The following is a 25,154-nucleotide window of genomic DNA, read 5'->3' as shown; positions in this document are numbered from 1 at the left end:
TGGCGCCAGGTCAGCTAGACAATATACCATGAAAAGTCGCAACATCAATTGGGCCGTGGTGGCTCATGCCTTCAATCCCAGCACTTGGAAGGCAGAGGCAAGTGGATCTCAGTGAGTTCAAGGCCAGATTGGTCTACAGAGAGAGTTCCAGAACAGGCTCCAAAGCTACACAAACAGACCCTGTCTTGGAAAACATAAACAAAAGTAGAAACATCTGGATAAGACTTTTAGTTTTTCCCCACATTCCCATCCTGGTTGTGATAGCTGACTACACACAGTTCTGCAAGCTGTTATCATTGGGAGAAGCTATAGGTGCAAGGTGCAAGGGATCTGCATTCTTGCTCATGGACTGCAAAATCTGTTATCAACCTAATTAAACATAAAACACAGGGTGGTTGTGTGGCTGTAATCACAGCACTCGGGAAGCTGGAACAAGGAAGCGAAGGTATGATTTGGGATAGTTCAGTGGATAAGGGCACAAATATCAGGGTCTGAGTTTGAAGCCCCAACACCACATAAAAAAACCGATAAGAACTTGTGCTGTAAGCCCAGGGCTGTGGGTGATAGACACAAAAGGATTAGTGACCCTTCCTGGCTGCCAGCCTAGATCCGGGTTCACCATATACAACCACAACCCATCAAGTAGAAGACACTGTGTAAAATATCATCTCATTTATATAAAATTAGACTTATCCGTGTGGTCCATAGAAAGATGTATAAAATATGGTGACCCAAGTGTTACAGTGGGTGAGCCAGGGGTAGCCTCAGCTACCCATCATTTGCTGTCCACCATTTTGATGGCCCCCACCCAGGCTCTGCCTCCATTCATTCTCAGGTCCCTCAGGAGCACTCAGGTGGGACAGATGAAGGACAGGAATAATTCCACTTCATTGCGGACAATAAGCCTCTTTGGGTGGATGTCGTCCGGTACAGCCAAGCTGGAGGTCATTTCCCATGCATCCACAAAGGCCACTTGGAGACCATCAAAGGCAGCGCGGAGGAACCTGTTCACCTGGATTGTGAGCCAGTCACTGCCATACACGGATTTGTAGCCAGTATTGGCCAGTTTGATAACCACCAGAGTACTGGGTTCCCTGTCCAGCAGGGCTTTCACAGCTTCCCGAATCCCTGCCAGTCTTCGAGCAAAGATGGATGGAGGGAAGGTGGTGAAGTGGGCTCCCATACCAAGCACCACCACTGTATAGGGACCCCCGGCCAGGCCATGCAGAACTCTGGCCACAGAGTGCAAGGAGGCCACTGGAGTGCGACGAGAGCGCAGGGGCCAGCTGTGGGCCCTCCAGTGCAACACTGTCCCCCGAGTTGTGTCCACAGCCATCAGGGGACCTGCCTGGTATTGGACATGTAGATCAACTGGCTTCAGAGCTGTTGGGAGGAGGAGAAAGAAAATATTAACATAGGGGATCAGGAAGATGTCTCAGATGACAGCCCTGGTGCCTTGAGTTTGAACCCCTAAGATTCATAGGGTGGGAGGAGAGAAACAGCTCTTGTACATTGACCTAGGATCCCCTCACACACATGGTAGCAAGTGATTGTCCCATATAGACGCCAAATAAATAAATAAATGTAGTAGAAATTTAATAATAAATTAACATAGGATTGTGAATCATCTTATACAAATAAATGCTCTTCTTCTTCTTCTTGACACAAGGTCTCACGATGTGGTCCTGGCTGGCCTGAAACTCACGACGGGTCCTCAGAGTCACAGATCTGCTTGCCTGTTTCCTGAGTGCTGGCCTTATAGGTGTGTAGCACTAAACCCTGTCTATCTAAAAGTGTTTATTTATTTTGAGACAGGTTCTTCTCATGTTGCAGCCCAGGCTGGGCTCACACTTTATACCAACGATGATCTTGCGCTCCTGATCCGTCTGTGTCTACTTCTCCTTGCTGGAATTGCATGTGTATCACCCCACCCAGTTTCTACCTTAGTTTTTGAGACAAGGTCTCCCTATGTAGCCTTGGCTGACCTGAACAGGCTAGACCAGGCTAGCTTTAAATTCACAGAGAGCTACCTGCTTCTGCCTCCCAGATCCTGGGAGATGTTACATACCACATTTGTCTGTTTTGAATTTTTTAAATTATGTGTATGTTTGTGTGTGTCTGTCTGCCAATATGTGCAAGGAAGTGCAGCTACCCAAAGATTCTCTGGTGCTTGAGTAATGGGCAGCTGTGAGTCACTGTCTGTGACCATTTTGAAACAGATATACGGTTTATTCTTATTTTGTATTCATTGGTATTTTGCCTGCATGTATGTCTCCATGAGGGTGTCAGCCCCCTGGAGCTGGAGTTTGCGAGCTGCCATGTGGATGCTGGGAATTGAACCTGGGTCCTCTGGAAGAGCAGCCAGTGCCCTCAACCATGGAGTTACCTCTCTAGGCCCTGTATATGACCATTTTTAATTATCCTTGTACTCACGATCATGCTACTTCTTCCTTCTTTTCTTCTGAGGGTGAGGGGAGCGGAACCCAGGGCCTCTCAGGTGCTAGACAAGCACTCTACTACTGAGTTACACTCCCCTGGCCCTTCCTGGATCTTCAGAGGCTAATGCTCAACACTTGGGTGTGGCTGGGGCATGGCTCAGTGGTAGAGCTCCGGCCTAAAATCTCCCAACAGGCACCGGAAGAGGGGTGGCAAGTGGTCGAGTACCTGCCTATAATCCTCTAGTGACACACTGGGGTGTTGCTCAGTTCTAGAGACTTGCTATACAAGTATGAAGACCTGAGCGTGATCCCCAGATCCCATATTTTAAAAGAATCAGAACCGCAACGGTGCCTTGCGGTTGTAACTCTAGAGCTGGCGAGGTATAGATAGGATTCTTGGGCTTGATGAACAGTCAGCCTTGCCATTTGGAAACTTCTAGGCTAAAGAGAGAACTTGTCTCCAAATATATTCTGTTATAAAGTGTGTGTGTGTGTGTGTGTGTGTGTGTGTGTGAGAGAGAGAGAGAGAGAGAGAGAGAGAGAGAGAATGAGCACACTAGCATTTAAGACAAAATCTTATGTAGCTCATGCTAGACTTTAATCTTCTTTGTAGCTGAGAATGACCTTGACTTCCTAAATCCCTGCCTCTATCTCCAGAGTGCTAGGACTATACGTGTGCACTGCCACACTCAGGTTGCAGAAGTATTTCTAGCTTCACTTAGAGGTAGGGACACTGAGACCCTAGCATCTTCAGCATTTTACCATGATCCAATGATCATAGAATGCTTGCTCCTAGTGCGGCTAGGGCTAGTGAGATGACTCATGAGGTAAAGGTGCCTTCTGTGCAAGCCTGACCACCTGAGCTCCATCCCTGGGAGGAAAGAAGCGACTTCTGGAAGCTATTCTCCGACATCTACACATGTTCCATGACATGTACACAGCCTTGCACACACTTATTACAGACACATACAATAGTAATAAAAAATAAAATATAGCAGGCTGTATCTAAGAATGACAGTAGAAATTGTTTTTGGTCCTCCCCTTTGGCACACAAACACATGTGGATTTACACAAACGGGCACATGCACACACGTGTGAACATACGCACACATGAACATATACACACATATTCACATGCACACACACATATACACAAGAAGCTGACTGATGATGTTAGGTAGAAACTCAAGATGACTCTTTTGGAACATCAACCACTGCATTGTTGAAAGGTTTGTTGCACTGTCCTTTAGCTATTTTCATGATCTCTGACTAACTAAAAAGGAAGGCAACTCCCTGGTTATAATGTCATTCTTGCAGGCTGGGATATAGTTTGGCTAGTAGCGAGCTTGCCTAGCATGCAATCCCCAAGTTATATCTGAAATATTCCAAGCTGGGTGTATGTAGCATATGCTTGGAATTTCAACACGTGAGAGGTGGAGACAGGAGGATCAGAACTACAAGGTCATCTGAAGCATAATTCTAATTAGTCTTAATGATAAAAACCTGGAGTCATATATCAGGGTTAAAGCTGAATGATCAGAGAAGCAAAGGAACAGCCACAGTCACCTCTAACCTCTCTAAATCCTCAGATAGAAAAAGGGCTGAGATCCTGTCTATGCCCTACCTTACCACTTTCTCTCTCCGCCCAGCCATATCACTTCCTGTTTCCTGCCTGTACAGATCTTCACACCTCTATTGTTAACCAGTGGTTAGCTCTACCCTCTGATCTTCAGGCAAGTTTTATTCATCAGAACATGAACAAAATATCACAACAGTTATCCTTGGCTACATATGGAATTCCGGGACAGCCTGGGATACATGAGACTGCCTTCACACACACTTCACACACACACACACACACACACACACACACACACACACACACACACAGTTTTTATAACTAACCCCTAGCTGGGCTTGGTGGGGTATGCCTTTAATTCTAGCACTCAGGATGCTCAGGTAGGTTGATTTTCTGAGTTTGAAGCCAGACTGATAACCACAGTGGGTGCCAGGTCAACGAGGAGTACTTAGTAAGACCCTGTCTCATAGAACAAAGCAAAACATCCCACTCCTTCATTCACCCACCTGCTTTTCGGGAAAGTCCAGCATCCTGTCCTACCTCTCTACCAAGGGAGTCTCCTTCAATGTCAGTGTTGCCTGACTTTCCCATCATGAGTCCTCACAGGCCCTCCTCTGACCCCATGGTCACTCACAGGGCACGGTGTCTCGTAGATACTCCCACCACTGCCGAAGGGTGGAATCCCCCATCATGTAGACAATGCGGCCAGCCAGGCAGTTCAGGATGCTGCTCACAGTGGGGAAAGAGCGGCTAGAACAGAACGTTGAGTGCCATCTGTCTTGGTAGTAGAAGCCAGAGGGTTTTGGAGACAGGTGGCCAGGGCGGCATGGGGGCCGAGAAGGCAAGGCTATAGGAGGGAGAAAAGCAGGTTAAAAAACAAACAGAGCATGAACATCTTACAAAATATCAGGCATTCTTTACAATTTTTTTTGTAAATTAATTTTCATTCACACTTGTTTGTGTGTGGGTGTACGCATGCCACAGCACACACGTAGCAGTCAGAGGGCAGCTTTTGGAAATCAGTTCTTTCCTTTCACTGTATATGTCTGAGGGTTTGAACTCAGGTCATCAGCCTTGGCTACAAGACCAGAGAAAACAAAGATACTTTGCGCATTGAGCCATTTCAATGATCTAGTCAGGCATGCTTCTGCATACTCTATGTGTAGCTTATCAATGCACTCTTACAGAGCCTGTGAAGTTCTATTATGGTGTGCATGTGTGTGTATGCTCAGGAGCACACATGAGTGTTTCCAATGAGTGTAGCTCATGATTGCCTTAAACTTCCTAAGTATCAGAGAACGGCCTTGACTTCCTAAACCTCCTGCCTGGACCTCTAGAGTGCTGGGACTACAGGTGTGTGCCTCCACACTCAGGATGTAGCGCTATTTATGTCTTCACTTACAAATGGGGATGCTGAGATCCTAGAATGTTAAGTGATTTGCTGTGATTAAGAACAAGGATGATGGAGGCAGGAATAAGAGACCTGCAGGTCCTGGCATGAGTCTGTGACCTCCAAGGGAGTAGATTGGAGTCAGAGTCCTTTGCAGGACCAAGCCCAAGTCAGGGACCTTGGCAGGAGCAGACCCAGACCAGGGGGCATTTAAGGAAATAGGACTGAGCCAGCAACCTAGGCCTGAGCAGGACTGCAGCAAACTCCACAGGACCAGGTACAAGGGAGCAACCATTGAGGGAGTAGGCCGGAACCAGAAACCTCTGCAGATCCAGGCATAAGTCTGGGACCTCCGAGGGAGTAGACCGCAGCCAGAGACCTTTGAGGGACCAAGCCCAAGCCAGGGGCCTCAGCAGGAGTGGACCCAGATCAGGGACACTTAAAGAAAGAGGACTGAGCCAGAGACCTAGGTTGGCCCAGGCCTGAGATAGCGAACTCTACAGGAGCAGATACAAGGGAGCAACCACTGAGGGAGTAGGCCTGAGCCAGGACCTCTGCTGATCCCTATGAAAATCCGGAACCACAGAGGAAGGAAGAGGTGCTGAGCCAGGACCTCTCCTAGAGCAGGCCTAAGGCAGCAACCTCAGCAGAAAAAGCCTCAAGCAAGTTATATCTGTGGGAGCATGCCCAGATGACCCCTTCTATTGCAGAGCAAACCCTGGGAGTACCAAGCGACCTCTAGAAACACGGCTTGACCAATGGGTGACTGGAACTGTGGCCCTGACTGCACCACAAGGAGCAACCACCTGAGCCTTAGATCCACTGGCACCTGCAAGATTGATCATTGGAGTCACAAACAGCCTCAACTATACCAATCATCGGGCAACATGGGTAGACAAGGTAAGAACACACGCAACACCACAAAGAGAAACGCTACACCAGTAAAAACTAGTGACCCTACAATAGCAGGACTTGAACAACCAAATATAGATAAAACAGAAGAAAATGACCTAAAAAGTAACTTTAGAAGAATGTTTGAGGCCCTTAAAGAGGAAATGAAATATTTCCCCAAAGAAATGAAGGAAAAGACAAATAAAAAATTGGAACACATCAACAAATCCCTTAAAGAAAACCATGAAAAAGAAATCAAACATATGAAAAAAAAACTATTCAAGACTTGAAAACTGAAATAGAGACAATAAAGAAAATACAAGCTGAGGGAATTATAGAAACAAATCATTGGAAAACAATCAGGAACCACAAATACAAGCATAAACAGAAGAATACAAGAGATGGAAGACAGAATCTCAAGCACTGAAGATACAATAGATAAAATAGACTCATCAGTCAAAGAAAACATTAAATCTAACAAAACTTAATACAAAATATCCAGGACACCTCAAACACCACAAAAAGACCAAATGTAAGAATAATAGGTAAAGACAAAGGAGAAGAAGTTCAACTAAAAGCACAGAAAATATGTTTAACAAAATCATAGAAGAAAACTTTCCTAACCAAAAGAAAGATGTGTCTATGAAGATACAAGAAACTTACAGGACACCAAATAGACTGGATCAAAAAAAAAGTCACCTCGCCACATAATAATCAAAACACTAAACATACAGAATAAAGAAAGGATATTAAGAGCTACAAAGGGAAAAGATCAAATAACTTATAAAAACAGACCTATCAGAATTACACCTGACTTTTCAATGGAAACAATGAAAGCCGGAAGGTCCTGGTCAAGTGTTATGAAAACATTAAGAGACCACGGATGCCAGCCCAGACTACTATACCCAGCAAAACTTTCAATTACCATAGAAGGACAAAACAAGATATTCCATGACAGAACCAGATATAACCAATATCTAGCCACAAACCTAGCCCTACACAAAGTACTAGAAAAAAAACTCCCATTCAAGGAAGTTGGCTACATCAACAAAACCACAGACAATAGATGATCTCACAGCAGCAAATCCCAAAGAAGGGAAAAACACAAAAAGTAACATCACCAGCAACGAAAACTATAATAACAGGAGATAGCAATCACTGGTCATTAATATCCATTAATATAAATGAACTCAACTCACCTACAAAAAGACATAGGCTAACAGATTGGATATGAAAACTGCATCCATCCTTCTGCTGCATACAAGAAACACACCTCAACCTCAAAAGACAGACATTGCCTCAGAGTAAAGGGTTGGGAAAAAATTTTCCAATTAAATGATGGACCTAAGAAACAAACTGGTGTAGCTATCCTAATATCTAACAAAATAGACTTCAAATTGAAATCAGTCAAAAGAGACAAAGAAGGGCATTTCATATTAGTCACAGGAAAAATCCATCAAGAGGAAATTTCAATATCGAACACCTATATCCCAAATACAAGGGTACCCTCATATGTAAAAGAAACACCTCTAAGCTTAAATCACACATTGAACCACACACACACTAATAGTGGGAGACCTCAACACTCCCCTCTCACCACTGGACAGGTCAATCAGACAAAAAATTCACAGAAAAATAAGGGAACTAACAGATATTATGACTCAAATGAACTTAATGGATATCTATAGAACATTCCATCTAAACATAAAAGAATATGCCTTCTTCTCAGCACCTCATGGAACATTCTAAAAAACTGACCACACATTAGGTAACAACAACAACAAAAAAAAACCTCAACAGATGCAAAAAAAAAAATTGAAATAACCCCATGTATCTTACCGGATCAACATGGCTTAAAATTAAGATTCAACAACAACCCTAATTCCAGAAAGCTCACAAACACATGGAAATTAAACAATGCTCATCTGAATCATCAATGGGTCAAGGAAGAAATAAAGGGAGAAATTAAAGACTTCCTAAAATTCAATGAAAATGACCATATAACATATCCAAAATTATAGGACACAATGAAAGCAGTGTTAAGAGGAAATTTTACAGCACTAAATGCCTATATAAAGAAACTGAAAAAATTCCACACTAGTGAATTAATATAACATTTCAAACCTTTAGAACAAAAAGAGGCAAACTCAACCAGGAGAACTAGACAGTAGGAAATAATCAAATTGAGAGCTGAAATCAGCAAAATAGAAACAAAGAAAACAATACAAAGATTCAATGAGACAAAGAGTTGGTTCCTTGAGAAAATCAACAAAATAGACAAACCTTTATCCAAACTAAACACAAGACAGAGAGACAATGTCCAAATTAACAAAATCAGAAATGAAAAGGGAGACATAACAACAGACATGGAGGAAATCCAGAGAATCATTAGATCATATTTCAAAAACCTGTACTCCACGGAAAACTTAAAGGAAATGGACAACTTTCTGGATAAACATCACTTACTAAAATTTAATTAAGATCAGATGAGCAAATAAAATAGACCTTTAACTGCTAAAGAATAGAAATAGTCATCAAAAGTCTCACAACCAAAAAAAAAAAAAAAAAAAAAAAAAAAAAAAAAAAAAGCCCAGGACCAAATGGCTTCAGCACAGAATTCTACAAGATTTTCAAAGTAGAACTAATAATAGTACTCCTCAAATTATTCCACATAATAGAAACAGAAGGAACATTGCCAAAGTCTTTTGAAATAAAATACTGGCAAATTGAATCCAAGAACACATCATCCACTATGATCAAGTCAGCTTCATCCCAGAGATGCAGATGAAAATCTGTCAACGTAATCTACCATATAACAAACTGAAAAATAAAAACCACATGATCATCTCATCAGATGCTGAAAAAGCTTTCGACAAAATATAACATCCCTTCATGCTAAAGGTCTTGGAGAGAGCAGGGATACAAGGAATATACCCAAATATAATAAAAGCAATATACAGCAAACAAATATGTAACATCAAACTAAATGGAGAGAAACTCCATCAATCCCACTGAAATCAGGAACAAGACAAGGTTGTCCAGTCTTTCCTTATCTATTCAATATAGTTCTTGAGGTCCTAGCTAGAGCAACAAGATACCAGAAGGAGATCAAGGGGATACAAATCGGAAGAGAAGAAATCAAACTCTTACTATTTGCTGGTGATATGATAGTTTACATAAGCAACCCCAAAAATTCTACCAAGGAACTTCTACAACTCATAAACACCTTCAGTAATGTAGCAGGATACAAGATTAACTCAAAAAAATTAGTAGCCCTCCTTTATACAGATGATAAATTGACTGAGAAAGAAATCAAAGAAACATCACGCTTCATAATAGTCACAAATAACATAAAATATCTTGGAGTAACTCTAACCAAAGAAGTGGAAGACTTATATGACAAGAATTTTAAATCTTTGAAGAAAGAAATTGAAGAAGACACCAGAAAGTGAAAAGATCTCCCATGCTCTTGGGTAGGTAGAATTAACATAATAAAAATGGCAATCTTATCAAAAAGTAATCTACAGATTCAATGTAATTCCCATCATAATCCCAGCAAAATCCTTAACAGACTTTGAAAGAATGGTACTCAATTTCAAATGAAAAAGCAAAAAACCCAGTATAGCCAAAACAATACTGTACAATAAAGGAACATCTGGAGGCATCACAATCCCTGACTTCAAACTCTACTACAGAGCTACAGTCCTGAAAACAGCCTGGTATTAGCATAAAAACAGACAGAAGGACCAATGGAACTGAATCGAAGACCCAGATATTAATCTATACACCTACAAATACCTGATTTTTGACAAAGAAGCAAAAAATATCAAATGGAAAAAGAAAGCATATTTAACAAGTGGTGCTGGCATAACTGGATATCAACATGTAGAAAAATGAAAATAGACCCATATCTATCACCTTGCACAAAACTCAAGTCCAAATAGATCAAAGACCACAACATAAAGCCAGCCACACTGAACCTCACAGAAGAGAAAGTGGGAAGTACACTTGAACGCATTGGCACAGGAGACCTCTTCCTAAATACAACTTCAGACACTGAGAGAAATAATTAATAAATGGGATGTCCTGAAACTGAAAAGCTTCTGTAAAGCAAAGGACATGGTCAACCAGACAAAACAGCAGCCTACAGAATGGGAAAAGATCTTCACCAACCCTGCATCAGACGGAGGACTGATGTCTAAAATATACAAAGAACTCAAGAAATTGGTCATAAAAAGAACAAATAACCCAATAAAAAATCAAGTACAGACCTAAACAGAAAACTCTCAACAGAGAAATCTAAAATTTCTAAAAGACACTTAAGGAAATGTTCAACATCATTAGTCATCAGAGAAATGCAAATCAAAACAACTCTGAGATTCCATCTTACACCTGTAAGAATAGCCAAGATCAAAAACACTGATGACAACTTATGCTGGAGAGGTTGTGGGGAAAAGGAAATACTTCTGTATTGCTGTTGGGAGTGCAAGATGGTACAATCCCTTTGGATATCACCATGGCAATTTCTCAGAAAATTAGGAAACAAGCTTCCTCAAGACCCAGCACTACCACTTTTGGGTATATATTCAAAGGATGCTCAATCGTGCCACAAGGACATGTGCTCAACTATGTTCATAGCAGCATTGTTTGTCATAGCCAGAACCTGGAAACAACCTAAATGCTCCATGACAGAAGAATGGATAATAAAGATGTGGTATCTTTACACAATGGAGTACTATATAGCAGAAAAAAATAACATCTTGAATTTTACAGGCAAATGGATGGAGCTAGAAAACATCATTTTGAGTGAGGTAACCCAGACCCAGAAAGACATATCATATGTAATCACTCATAAGTGTTTTTTAGACATAAAGCAAAGGAAACCAGTCTACAAATCACAATCCCAGTGAACCTAGACAACAAAGAGGACCCTAAGAGAGACTTACACATATTTAATCTACATGGGAAGTAGAAAAAGAGAAGATCTCCTGAGTAAATTGCGAGCAGGGGGACCATGGAAGAGGGTTGAAGAGAAGAGGAGATGAAGGTGGGGGAGCAAAGAAAAATATATAGCTCAATAAAATCAATTAAAAAAAAAGAACAAGAATGATGGGCCATGCCTTTGGGAAGTAGAGTCAGATGTCTATGAAGTCAAGTCCAGTCTGGTCTACATAGCAAGTTGCAGACCAGCCAAGGCTATGTAGTGAGACCCTGTCTCAAAAGAAACAAACAAACAAACAAAAGAACACAGATGGCTGGAGATGCGTCCACGTTTGTAGAATGCTTACCTAGTATGTTTGATGCTCTGGGTTCAAATCTCATCACTGAATAAAGCATTTCTGTCAGCTTCTGGCCTGTAACTCAGGAGGTGGAGGGAAAAGGATAAAAACTTTGAGGTGGTGTCTACAAGATGGCCCAGTGGGTGAAGGCATTTACTGTGCAAGCCTGGTGACTTCAGTTCAATTCCCAGGGCCCACACGAATGTGGAAAGTGAGAACTGCCTCCACGGAGTTCTCCTCTGACCTCACACACACCCATCATGGCACATGTGCACTCATATCCACATCACATATACACATACATAATAATCAGAAACAGATAAGTAATTTTTAAAAGCCATCAAGATGTCTCCATCTCCAAAGTTGATTGAGTTTGATCCTGGAACCCACATGGTGGAAGGAGAAAATCCAGTTCTACAAGTTCCCCTCTGACCTCCACACCTTTGGTGTGCCATGCATGGCTACACACACACACACACACACACACACACACACACACACACAGTAAAAAATTTTTTCAATTAAAAATGTTCTAGTTTCATCCTTGGCTACATAATAGGTTCAAGGCCAACCTGTGCTCCTCAAGCCTGTTTCAAAAGAGAGCAGCAAGTATGCTGGCATGCGCCTTTAATACCAGCACTCAAAAGGCAGAAGAGGGTGGATGCCTGTGAGTTCAAGGCCAGCCTTCTACACACACCACGTTCCAGGCCAGCTAGGGCGTCATCGTGAGACCCTATCTAAAATGACAAAATAACAAAAAGCTCAGTTGAACAATACAAAAATCCACTCAAAACTAACAATTGGAAACAGTGTGAAGAAGAGATGATAATGACCCCCACGCAGACCAAGGATGTGTACCAATTCATGCCTGCATTCAGTGCTTAGCTCCTGCTGTCTCCACTACACACCAAGAAAGGTTGAAGGGGAGCCAAAATGATACGGAGTCAAGGTGCAGGGGGAGCACTGAAAAGATCTACATGACTGTCTGTTCAACCTGTTCCTCCAAAGATAAAACCTGAATCCCAAGAGGTCCCTTCAAAAGAAAGAGAAGGTACCCAAAGAGAGAGGGAAAAGCTGATGCTGGCAAGGATGAGTAGAACATGGAGGTGCCAGGGCTTGAGAATGCAGCTTAGCTGGTAGGTGCTTGATTGCCTAGTGTTCACAAGGCACTGGGTTTGAGTCTAAGTTTGAATTCAATATTAGGTGATGCTCGGGAATAATCCCTCTGTACCCTGTGAAGATATGTTGCTCTCATTGTTAATAAAATGTTGATTGGCCTATGATGAGGCAGACTTTTCAGGGCAGAGAGAATGCTGGGGAGAAGAAGGTCAGGGTCTGAGGAGCCGCCATGGGATGCAGAGCGAGCAGGACAGGAAGTATGTACGTGAGGTAAACACATCCTCTGGGCGACACATACATTCATAGAAATGGGTTAAGCTAGCTAAGGATAAACTGAGCTACCGACTGAGAATTTATAATTAATAATAAGTCTCTGTGTGGTTAATTGGGGAGCAGCTGGCAGGACGGAACTGATCGGTGGTCTAGACGGAAAACTCTGCCTACAAGATGAGGTCACACTTGAACTCCTGATCCTCCTTATTTCCAGAGTGCCAAAATAGCGGGTGTGCACCACACTGTCCCATAGAAGCTGGATTTACCGTTAGTGTTTCAAGAATCCAAGAATAAGAATATAGAAATGTAGGGGCTGGAGAGATGGCTCAGAGGTTAAGAGCATTGCCTGCTCTTCTAAAGGTCCTGAGTTCAATTCCCAGCAACCACATGGTGGCTCACAACCATCTGTAAAGAGGTCTGGTGCCCTCTTCTGGCCTGTAGGCACACACACACAGACAGAATATTGTATACATAATAAATAAAAAAAAAGAATATAGAAATGTAGATTCCAGAAATAAGACTGTCGAAATAAAGAAATATAAAGTTGTCAGCCTAGGAGAATGAGAGCTGACGGTCAGCAGCTGTCTCAGCAGTTTAAGGATTAACTATTAACCGTGGGTTACTCCGCTTTACAACCCATAGTTCTATTTGCAAGGCTGAAGTGGCCCTCTGCAAACTTAGGGTCGCTCTGCAAACCGAGGATCAGCTTTTAGATACTCCCCCGCCCCCAGCCACTCATGACCAGAAATTGATGTGAGCTTTTAAATTATGAGTTAGCTTTTAAATTCTGGGATGTACGTGACTTTTGACTTCTGGGTTTTATATTGTCCCCTACCCTTCCCTGCTTTGTGAAACTGGCAGTCAGGGGAGGTGCAGAGCCTTGGTAAACACTATCAAGGAATGACAGGAAAAGCAATGGGCTAAATATAAACACTAATTTAAATGAAAAACTCTGTTAATGGAAATTGCAAAGAAGGGTAATTTGTATCTGAGTTTTACCTTGAGATTGTAAAAATTCTTTTGTTATTACCCAATGCTTGCTATAAAAGGAGGAGTTCAAAAACCAGCCTTTGCCACAGCCTTACCAATCCATCTCTGACTGTAGTCTCAGCTAGCTGATAAGCTTTTTGTGCTCCATGGAGATTTGTCTTTTTTATTTTTTTTTATTTTATTTTTTATTTATTTTTTTATTTTTTTTGGTTTTTCGAGACAGGGTTTCTCTGTGGTTTTTTAAGATTTATTTATTATGTATACAGTAGTCTGTCTGCATGTACGCCTGCGGGCCAGAAGAGGGCACCAGATCTCATTACAGATGGTTGTGAGCCACCGTGTGGTTGCTGGGAATTGAACTCAGGACCACTAGAAGCCAGTGCTCTTATCCTCTGAGCCATCTCGCCAGCACCTGTTTTTTAATTTTTTTCCTGGAATAAAGTTTGCTTCTGGTTTAGTAGATGTTGGTGTTCTGTCCTCATCTTTGTGTGACCCCCGTGAACCCAACAGTGTTCTTTTTTTTTAATCTTAAATTTATGTGAATGTGTGCATGCCATCTGTGTTACAGTGCCAGCTGGAGCCAGAAAAGGGGATTGAATTCCCGCAGGCTGAAGTCACAGGCAGTTGTGGGTCGCTCAACAGGAAGCCGGGCAAACACTCAGGTCTTTTGGAAGAGTAACAAGAGTTCCTAACCTTGGAGCCCTCTCTCCAGCCTCTTGCTGTCGCATTCATCAGTCCTGACATCCTTAAGCCTTAAAGTTTGGCCTCAAGGAGGTGAAGGATATGCTTCTATCGCGAATTGTGGAGATAGCTTCAAGAGTTGGTACTTGTAAATTCAGGACGTTGTATATATTATATATGTACAGCTGTTTGTATGTTTATTATAATGTCAAAAAAATATTTTTTTCTTTATTATCAGTGCTAGGGATAGCATCCTGTGCCTTGCCCAAGCTAGGCAAGTACTGCTAGGCTAGAAGTATGCTGTTATAGCCCTAGTACTAACCACTGTACTACACTTCCCTGGCAGGAAAAAATTAAAAACTACAATAAAACCCATCTAAGAGTTGCGGAGCTGGTTCAGTGGGTGATGCACAGGCATGTGCAAGGGTGAAGGCCTAAGTTTGACTCCTAGAACACATATAAACATTGGGTGTGGTGTGCCTGGAACCTAAGCACCTGGGGAGGTGGAGACAACAGATCCCAGGGGCCTACTGCCCAGCCAGTCTAGCTGAAACAGCAAGCTTGGTAAGATTCTTTGTCTCAAAAAATAAAGAAGATCTTTATTTATGTGGCCTTTTGTTTACTTTTCTAGAAGATTGACCTTCTAGAAAGGTTCTTCTTCCTACATACACCTGGAACCCTTCCTCCAGCCTGGCGCTGATGGCTGACAATCAGCTCCTTCCCTGGCACGAGTGGTCGCCCACACCTGGGAACAACTCAAATATCTCCTTCAGTGACCATCCATTTTGGGCTTAGAGGGTACTGGAAGCAAAATCAATCTCTGCCTCAGCCCTCCAAAGGACTGGACACACAGGGATCCTAAGGCTGCGTGGCTGGCCACTGTGTCCTTGTGCCTGAGGCTCTAGACCCCCCCCCCCCCCACCTCCTCTAGAGACACTGTATCTGGTATACTCCAGAAAGAGCATAAAGCAACTGTGCCCATTGTTCTTTTGCGACTGAGCAGAGTTTCTACAAAAACTTCACAGAGAGAGAGAAAGAGAGAAAGAGAGAGAGAGAGAGAGAGAGAGAGAGAGAGAGAGAACACGTTTTCATGTGAACTCTCAAGTGCCACCCTGAACCCAGCTGCTGGGAGGACCCTACAGATCTTCTTTGTTTTCCCTTCAGGCTCACCTTTGGGTTGGGCATATGATGGATATAAGGGTCCATTACTTCTTTGAGGGAGGCATCAATGCTTTCAATTTCTTCCTTTCTGAGGAAGTAGCAAGAGAGAGGCCGGCCCCTCTGAAGACTGTGAGTGCTTGGTGAGTAAAGGCAACTCAGTTGGTCACTATGAACCATTGTCCTGAGAACCTCTATGAACAATAATATGTGCACTGACCCTCCCTTGCTTGCTGGCTGTGGGCTGAAAAATCAGAACTAGGTCTCTCCTACATGAGTTCTGTTCACAACCTACCCCGCCACCCTTGGGCTGGCAGAACCCCAGTTTTTCCTTCTCTAATCATTATCACTTAACAATTCACTGCCAGTTGAAACCACTTGCCCTGCACAAGAACCATAATACAGCTTAAAGTAAAATAAAACATGATAGAGAACAACTGGGGAGAACATTCTGACTTCTGCCTGGTCTCACGGACTTCACAAAGGAGAGTGAACCCACACCCATACAGCACACACACACACACACATGCACGTGCAAACACACATGATTTCAGGAATACACACATATATCATACACAACATACTCACATACTGATATATTTCACACACACCTATATACCACACACACAGACACACACATACATTACACCCACACCCCAAATCAAAAAGCTCACAACCCATCTCAGCTGATGACCATCCTTTCCCCACCCCCATATTCCAAACTCACTCACCCATATTCCTCATGTTCCCAATGGCTGCTGGTGTCACCAGGATGGGAGATATGCCTGAAGGGAGTGGCTGGTCAGTCACACTCCTGAAGAAACACTGAGTATGAACTTTGACGGAGGTTGATCAGGTGAAAATTTGATTTGCAAAGAACATACCATGAATGACTGGTTATCTCTCCTCTGCCTAATCCCAGGGCACTATACTAAAGGGAGCACTGATGGGCGACTGTAATAGGAGGAACACACACGCAAGAGAACAACCTTATCAGTTCACTAACAGTCAAGATATTGAAAGGGTCATACAGTTCTCTTTTATAATAAACAGAATTTCACAGCAAATGAGAAACTACAGTTTCCTTGGGCACTAGAGCCTAGGAAGAACAATTCATTTTGTTATTGTCGTTACACAAACAGGCAGTAGGGACTACAACAATACCCCTTATCCCAACCCACCCCACTTACCTTTCTGACACAGGCTGTAAAGCCCACGAGTCCCAAGCTGGACTTGTTTGTATTCACTGTGCAGCCAAGGATGGCCTTGAACTAGTTTTGTTTTGTTTTGCTTGTTTTTCAAGACAAGGTTTTTCTGTGTAGCCCTGGCTGTCCTGGAACTCACTCTGTAGACCAGGCTGACCTCAAACCCACAAAAATCTACCTGCCTCTGCCTCCCGAATGCTGGGGTTAAAGGCATGTGCCACCACTGTCCAGTGTTCTTGAACTCTTGACTTTTCTGCCCCCATTATAATGTCACCCTCGACCACACTAAGAATACAAAATCACTCTGAGCTGCAGGAATCTCTAAATAATGACGACAGTGAGATGCCTCCTCAAGTAAAGGGGCTTGGCTGCCAAACCTAACAAACTGGGTTTGATACCTGGTCCCACATGGTGGAAGGACAGAACTGACTTCCTCAAGTTGTCTTCTGACCTCCACATAGCTATGGTGAGGACTGGGACACATTCAGTATCTAGATGTCTTACCCAGCCATCAGTTCTTCATCATGCTGTGTGGTCACCTTCAGGTAACTTCCACTGGAGTGACCGACTAAAGCGTCGCAGGGCAGAGTAGAGGGTTGAGCACAGAACCAGAGCTCCCCAGAGACCACATCCCTGTACTGGCAGGTGGGCCCTTGGGCTCCAGTTGACTGAGGGTCCACGTTGCAGATCACAGCCTCCTGAGTGCCATTCCTGCCTTGAAAATACCCCCTAAAGTCAACGGTGGCCCGTTTTCCTTTCCAGACCCTCTGTAGGACCCCGACTGCCTCACTGGAGTGGATCAGCCTCACTTGTACCTGGGCCGGTCCAGCCCAGAGCAGGGGGAAGGACAAGAGGTATGTGCCATTCTCCAGATCCTTCACCTCCCCTGGGACTCCTGCTTTCAACTCCTGCCCCAACAGCTGTGCCCGAAACAGATCTCCACCATGAGTCTTGGGCCTACCCTTGTGGTCCCTAGCCACAAGAATGGCCTCTAGATTACTTCCCAGAGTATAGGTGGCCTGAGCAGGACCCTTCAAGTGGTAGGTGGAGGTTTGGGGACTGGTAGAAGCCAAAAAGTCATCCTTGTCGCCACCAGTTGGAGGCCAGTACAGAAAGCTGGTCAGGTTGGTGAATTCTTGAGGGAGAGAGTTCCAGTTGTTGGGCTCAGAGGCATGTTTAGAGGCACGATGGGGTAGTGGGATCCAACGGTTCATGGGCTCAGGCCAAGACATCATGAGATAGAACACCTGTGGGAAAAGAAAGAGGGATATGCCAGTGTGTTGTGTGTGCCATATTTTCTTCCTGGAAGGAGGTATTACAGTTGGCCAAGTAGCACCCAGCAGTCCTATCTACCTATGTTGTTCTATTTGTCATTCATAAGCCTGGCATTTGGGTCACCATGACCATTATTTGAAAGAAACAGTTCAGTACTGGGTTGATACTGTTGCTCGAATTTCTGGGGAGTCCTACTGGACTCACCATATGTTACCAGGGAAATTGAAATTGGGCCCCACTCTGGAATAATTCTTCTTCTTCTTCTCCTTCTCCTTCTCTTCCTCCTCCTTCTTCCTAATCCTCCTCCTCCTCTTCTTCTTCCTTCCTTTTTTCCCTCTTCCTCCTACTTCTTTAGACTTATATGCATGAGTGTTTTGCTTGCATGAATACATGTATACCACATGCATCCTTGGCGCCCAAGAACAGAAGAGGGCATTGGATCACCTGGAACTAGAGTTACAAAAGGCTGTAAGCTGTCATATGGGTGCTGGGAGCCGAACCCCGATACTCTTTCTATAACAGACAGTGTTCTTAACCACTGAGCCACCTCTCTAGCTACAAATGCCTCTTAGTTTTTTTCTTTTTAAACAGTCTCTCTCTCTCTCTCTCTCTCTCTCTCTCTCTCTCTGTGTGTGTGTGTGTGTGTGTGTGTGTGTACACAGACAAACTATTGTACTTGCACACTATGGCCTGTATGTGAAGGTCAGAGGACAATTTGTAGGGTCATAGCTCTCCTTCTACCATTTCCAGGATATCAAATTCAGGCCATGACAACTAGCTTCCTTACCTGCTGAGCCATTTCGCTATTCCCAGTGTTGGCATTATCTGATGTGCTGGAGAACAGTAGCACTGTTGCTTACAGACTCTGTAACTCAAGCACTCAGGATCTCACGGTGTACACTGCGCTTGGGAGGCAGAGTTAGGAGGAGCTCAGCCTGGTCTACAAAGCAAGCTCCAGGACAGCCAGAGCTGTTACACAGAAAAACCCTGTCTTGGAAAAAAAGAGAAAGAAACAAGGTTTATCTGAGTTTCTCTGACTGTCCTAAGACTCACTTTGTAGACGAGGTTGACCTCAAACTCAGAGATCAGCCAACCCACATCTTCTTAGTGCTGTAATTAAAAGTGTATGCCAGCATACACAGTACAGTAATTTTTCAATAAAAGAGAATTTAAATAACCAAGAAATCTATGACTAGATCCTCTACTGAATTATTAAGAAAACAAATAAAATCACTTTGGAATTGCTCTATGTATTCATAAAAATGATTTAAGTGACAATTGATAAGTAACAATATTGGTAAGAATAGAAAGCAACCGTATCTCTCAAGTTATATTAATGAAAGTTGGATAGCTATTATTTTCATCTTTTAATGTATGTGTATATTAGGACAAAGCAGTTCATCTCATAGGTAAATACTCAGTGCTAAGGTGTGGTATTCACTAAGATACATGGGATAGAAAGCTTACTGTTAATTGGGCAGTGGGAGGCAGAGGCAGGCAGATCTCTGTGAGTTTGTGGCTAGCCTGATCTATGGAGTGAGTTTGTGGCTAGCCTGATCTATGGAGTGAGTTCCAGGACAGCCAGGGATATACAGAGAAACCCCGTCTCAAAGAAAAGAAAGTTCACAGTAGCAGCATTGAAGACCCCTCCTGACTGTATCTCAGTTAATAGAGCGACTGTTTAATATGCACAAAGTCCTGAATTCTACTTCCTGGTGTGGTGGTGCCTGCTGCAATGGAATCCCCAGGGAGAAGAATTCAGAAGGGTGAGAAGTTCAAGGTCAGTGGTAGAGGTCTGGTATATGTGAGGCTCTGGATTCCAAACTTAATGCTGCCAAACGTTAATGATGTGGGGGGGGGGGGGAGTTGTTGAAGTTGTTCTTATATAACTTGCTATATAACAAGTTTGAGACAAGCCTGAGAAACATGAAGCTCTTATCTCAAAAAAGGGGGGGGGGGAAATCCCCAAACTGAAAGTAACACAAATTTCTTTCTTTTAATTTTCCTGCTTTCCTTTTCTAGTTTTCTTTTTCTTCCTTCCTTTCTTTTTTCAAATTTTCTTGTTTTTGTTTTTCTTTCTTTGTCTTGTAAGACAGTCTCTCTGCACAGTCCTGGCTGTCCTGGAACTCACTATGTAGTTCAAGATAACCACAAAAATCAGAGCTCCACCTGCCTCTACCTTCTGAATACTAGGACTAAAGATGTGTTCTTCTATAACAAATTTCTACCAATAATACAGTGGTTAAGTGAATCATGGTATATCCATAAACTGGATTGAGGTCATGAGACAAAATTAACAAATAACAACTTCACATAGTAACATAGATGCAAAATGTATAAACCTCATAAAACATGGTACTCATAAAAACATGGTTTCTTATTACTCTTCAAAATTAGCAATACTATTATAAGTCGAAATGCTGGATACCTTGGTAAAAGAGAGAAATTCAAATCTGTTGATGATAGTAATTTTCTTAATTTTTATTTTTCTTTCCTCTTCCATCTCTTTTTTTATTAAAAATTTATTTCATCTATTTATTTATGTGCATGTATGTGGCGGCACACATTTCATGGCACATATGTGGAGCTCTGGGGACAATGTTAGAGAGCCATTTCCCTCCTTCCGCCATGTGGGTCTCAAGAGACTGAACTCAGGCCACCAGGCTTGGCAGCAAACACCTTTACCCCGAACCACCTCACCAGCCCTAAGATTTTTTTATTTTATTTTGTTTTTAGAAAAGGCTCACTATGTAACATTGCCTGACATGAGACTTATTTTCTAGACCAAGCTGGTCTCAAACTCAGAGATTCATTTGCCTCTGTCTCCCAAGTGTTAGGATTAAAGGCATGTGTCGCTATGCCCAATTCTCTAATGTTTTTGTTAAGATTTATTTTTATTATGTGTTCGGGTGCGTTCTGCCACATGTGTGAAGGTGTCTATGGAGGTCAAAATTGGGTGTCAGATCCCTTGGAACTGGAGTTATAGTCATTGTGAGCCGGAAAACATGACCGCTGGTAACGAACTCAAGTCCTCTGGAAGAGCAGCAAGTATTTAAACCTCTGAGCTTCCATTCCCTCCTATTACTCTGTTATGTGTCCCCCTCCACTTCCAGTTGATCCTCCTTCTACTTTTCTCTGCGTGTGTGTGTGTGTGTGTGTGTGCGCGCGCGCGCGCGCGTGCCTCTGTGTGTCTGAATTAGTTTAATTAAGGTGAATAACAAGCGCATAGGCAAATTTCCCAGAGGCTCCACCACTGAAGGAAATCTCTCCTCACAGCTTCCCTTAACAGCCTGTAGATTCAGGGAGAGGAAAGCTCTTCTGAGCTGTGCTCCAGTGACTACACTCATGAGTGCTTCTCCTCCTACCTTGGGCGTTTTTGCTACAGATCTTAGGAACTGGCCTAGGGCTTGTTCCATAGGTCAGCCTCCAACTTAACTCCTTTTAGTATGTGTAAAGGTTGAGGGGATGGCAAAGAAGTTGACATACACCTACAGAATGGAAAAAGATCTTCACTAACCTCACATCAGACATTGGACTGATCTCCAAAATATATAAAGAACTAAAGAAACTAGACATCAAACTACCAAATAATACAATCAAAGAGTGGGGTGCAAGCCAGGTGGTGGTGGTGCACGCCTTTAATCCCAGCACTCGGGAGGCAGAGGCAGGCAGATCTCTGTGAGTTTGAGGCCAGCCTGGTCTACAAGAGCTAGTTCCAGGACAGGAACCAAAAGCTATGGAGAAACCCTGTCTCGAAAATCCAAAAAAAAGAAAAAAAAAGTGGGGTGCAGATCTAAACAGAAAATTCTCAACAGGAATCTCAAATGGCCAAAAGATACTTAAGGAGTTGTTCAACATCCTTAGCTATAAGGGAAATGCAAAAAATGACTCTGACCCAGGCGGCCCGGGTTCGACTCCCGGTGTGGGAACCAAAAAAAAAAAAAAAATGACTCTGAGATACCATCTTACACCAGTCAGAATGGCTAAGACCAAAACCACCAATGATAGCTTATGCTGGAGAGGATGCAGAGTTAAGAGGAACACTTCTCCATTGCTGGTGGAAGTGCAAACTTGTACAACCACTCTGGAAGTCAGTATGATGGTTTCTCAGAAAATTGGGAATCAATCTACCTCAAGACTCAGCAATACCACTCTTGGGCTTATACTCAAAAGATGCATACTTATTCCACAAGGACATTTTTGCAACTATGTTCATAGCAGCATTATTTGTAAAAGTCAGAACCTGAAAGCAATCTAGGTGCCCCTCAATTGAAGAATGGATAGAGAAAATGTGGTACATTTACACAATGGAGTGCTACTCAGTGGTAAAAACAAAAACAAAAACAAAAACAATGACATCTTGAAATTTATATGCAAATGGATGGAACTAGAAAAAAACCATCCTGAGTGAGGTAACCCAAACCCAGAAAGACAAACATGGTATGTACTCACTCATGAGTAAATAGTAAATGTAAAACAAAGGATAACCAGCCTATAGTCCATGACCCCAGAGAAGCTAGGTTACAAAGAACTCTATGAGAGACATTCATGGATCCCCCTGGGAATAAAAATTAAACAAGATCTCCTGAGATAATTGGGAGGAGGGAGGGAGAAGGGAGGACAGAAGAAGAAGAAGGGGAGGAGAGGAGGAGAGAAGTGAAGAGAGGGGGAGAACATGAGGGAATGGGATGAACAAGAAGGGGGAAGGACAGAAAGGACAAGCAAGGAAAGAGATAACTTGATTGAGGGAGCGATTATGGGGCTAGCGAGACACCTGGCACTAGAAAATTCCCAGAAATCTACAAGAATGACCCCAGCTAAGACCCTAAGCAATAGTGGACAAGGTGCCTTAACTGGCCTTCCCCTGTAATCAGACTGATAACTACCTTAATTGTTGTCATAGAACTTTCATCCAGCAACTGATGGAAGAGATCCACAGAGATCCACAGCTAAGCATTGGGTAGATCTTCCAGAGACCAGTCCAAGAGAGGGAGGAGTGATAATATGAGCAAAGGGGTCATGGCCATAATGGGGATACCCACAGCAACAGCTGACCTGAGCTTGTGAGATCTCACTGACTCTGGATTGATAGCGGTTGAACCTGCTGAGTGTGGGGGACAGTTGTGTGGCTTGGGCAGTTTGTGGGGCCACTGGCAGTGGGACCAACCAGGATTTATCCGTAGTGCTTGATCTGGCATCTTGGAGCCCATTCTTTTTGGAGGAAGACCTTGCTCAGCCTAGATATAGGGGGAAGGGTCTCGGTTCTGCCACAAAGTGATGTGTCAGATTTTGTTGACTGCCCATGGGAAGACTTACCCTCTTTGAGGAGTGGCTAGGGGGCTGTGTGGTGGTGGCGGGGGGGGGGGGGGGGCAAAAGGAGGGGAGGAAGTGGAAACTGGGATAGGTATGTAAAATGAGAAAAGATTCTTTTTTTTTAAATCAATTTTAAAAAGAGAAAAAGAAAAAAAAGAAGCCTGCACTTTCACACAACACAAAGTTGCTACGAAAGTGAAACCAGAAATCAACATCTTTTGAAAGAAGGAATTCATCTTTTTAAAATCTCTTTCACTCTTTCATTGTTCCCAGAATCATGTCCGATTTGTCTTCTAATATTTTAAACCATTCATTTTCTAGGAAAGGTTAGAAATCTACATTTTCATGCAAAAAGGTCTTGCTGCTTAAAATACCAACAACACCCCATGAGTTAAAATTTCAGTTTTGACAGACAGACAGGAAGAGCCTCTTCCCAGTCTTGACTTTTTCTTGTACACAGCTTCAAAGAGGAAACACTGGGTCATGCTTCTTGCTTTTGCTCCAGAAAGGGTTTAATTTTTTTCTTATTTACGGTGTCAGTTTCATACACATATACAATGCATATGAACCATATTCACCCCCGTTCTTGTCACTCATTCTATCACTCTCACTGACCCCTTTACTCACCCAGTCCTGTGTGTGTGTGTGTGTGTGTACAGGACCTTTTCTGTTCCCTGACTTTATTTCCCTCCAGGCTAAAAACAGAAGCAGACACCAAAAGACTTTGTTCTCTTAAACTGGGACAGAGAGAACAACTTCTAAAGTCAAGAGAATTGAGAACTCGAATTGCTGATGTGGAACAGGGCCATGATCGTCTCCATCAGAGCCACTGTGATGACAGGCAAGCCAGCCTCAACAAGGGCCAGTCAGTCTCTAGACTTTTGCCTGTGGAAGAACGGCTGGGGGAGGATCATTAGATCCTCCCCTGGAATTCAGCTGCCCCCACCCTGAACCTTTTCCAGTTCTCTGCAGTTCTGCTCCAGCTTCTCACGATGTCTGGAGGTGCTGGAACATGCAGAAGGTGGCAGCTGGAGAGGGACAACTCCATTTATGCAGCTATAGGGAAGTTGTTTGTGGAGCCCATTTGTTGATGTGGTTGTTTGGAGATTGTGTGCTCCTTAAGTAAGCCCAATAAACCCCCTTATTAAGCTATCTAGACTTGGGTAGAATTGTTCTTTTGTCTGTTGGCACTGCCCTACCTAGGGGGAGCAAACATCTGGTCATTTCTTCCCAACCAAAGTCCATAGACTCACTCCTATTTTTTCTCCTTGGGGACTTCCTAAAAACTTCTGACTTTAGATTCCCTGATGACACCAACACACAGCTGCTCACACTGCTTCTTAGATGATGCTCTCCCCTGCAGCTGATGTTCCCAGATGTCTCTCAGGGGTGAGAGGAGAAAGAATGAGTGCTTCCCTCAGTTCACTCTCCAATGTTAAGGCATTTAACCAATCCAAACAAAGAGAAGCAGTAATGATGCCAATAAGAGGCAAGGAAAGTACTCACCAAAATCAGAACGATTAACCCCACGGTCAGGATCTTGTAGCCCTTCAGTTGCCCCAT

The 25,154-nt window shown here is 43.1% G+C and overlaps 1 protein-coding gene across 1 annotated transcript; it reads right to left on the bottom strand.

The window, feature by feature from the left end:
* Nucleotides 1–256: 256 nt before the first annotated feature.
* Nucleotides 257–25,154, bottom strand: LOC121446469 (NXPE family member 3-like). The gene is made up of 5 exons (XM_041649115.1): nucleotides 25,098–25,154; nucleotides 17,508–18,250; nucleotides 16,530–16,612; nucleotides 4,652–4,864; nucleotides 257–1,383 (listed from the first exon to the last, which is right to left on the bottom strand). Exons 1-5 carry the CDS (start codon nucleotides 25,152–25,154, stop codon nucleotides 851–853), a joined length of 1,629 nt encoding a protein of 542 aa, XP_041505049.1. The 3' UTR covers nucleotides 257–850.

The sequence above is a fragment of the Microtus oregoni genome, unplaced genomic scaffold, assembly GCF_018167655.1.
Source record: "Microtus oregoni isolate MIOR12 unplaced genomic scaffold, Mior012 000003F_ref0000135, whole genome shotgun sequence".
NCBI lineage: Eukaryota > Metazoa > Chordata > Mammalia > Rodentia > Cricetidae > Microtus > Microtus oregoni.
Note: the sequence above shows the minus strand (reverse complement) of the source record. Positions and strands in the feature narration are given on the sequence as shown.

Excerpts from the sequence above, each read along its gene's own strand:
- LOC121446469 (XM_041649115.1), bottom strand. The coding sequence starts at position 25,154 with ATGGGGCAACTGAAGGGCTACAAGATCCTGACCGTGGGGTTAATCGTT. Across the intron at positions 16,613-17,507 it reads GATGAAGAACTGATGGCTGG|GAGTGTGACTGACCAGCCAC; the intron begins GTAAGACATCTA and ends GTGTTTCTTCAG. Across the intron at positions 1,384-4,651 it reads TCTACGAGACACCGTGCCCT|CTCTGAAGCCAGTTGATCTA; the intron begins GTGAGTGACCAT and ends TCCTCCCAACAG.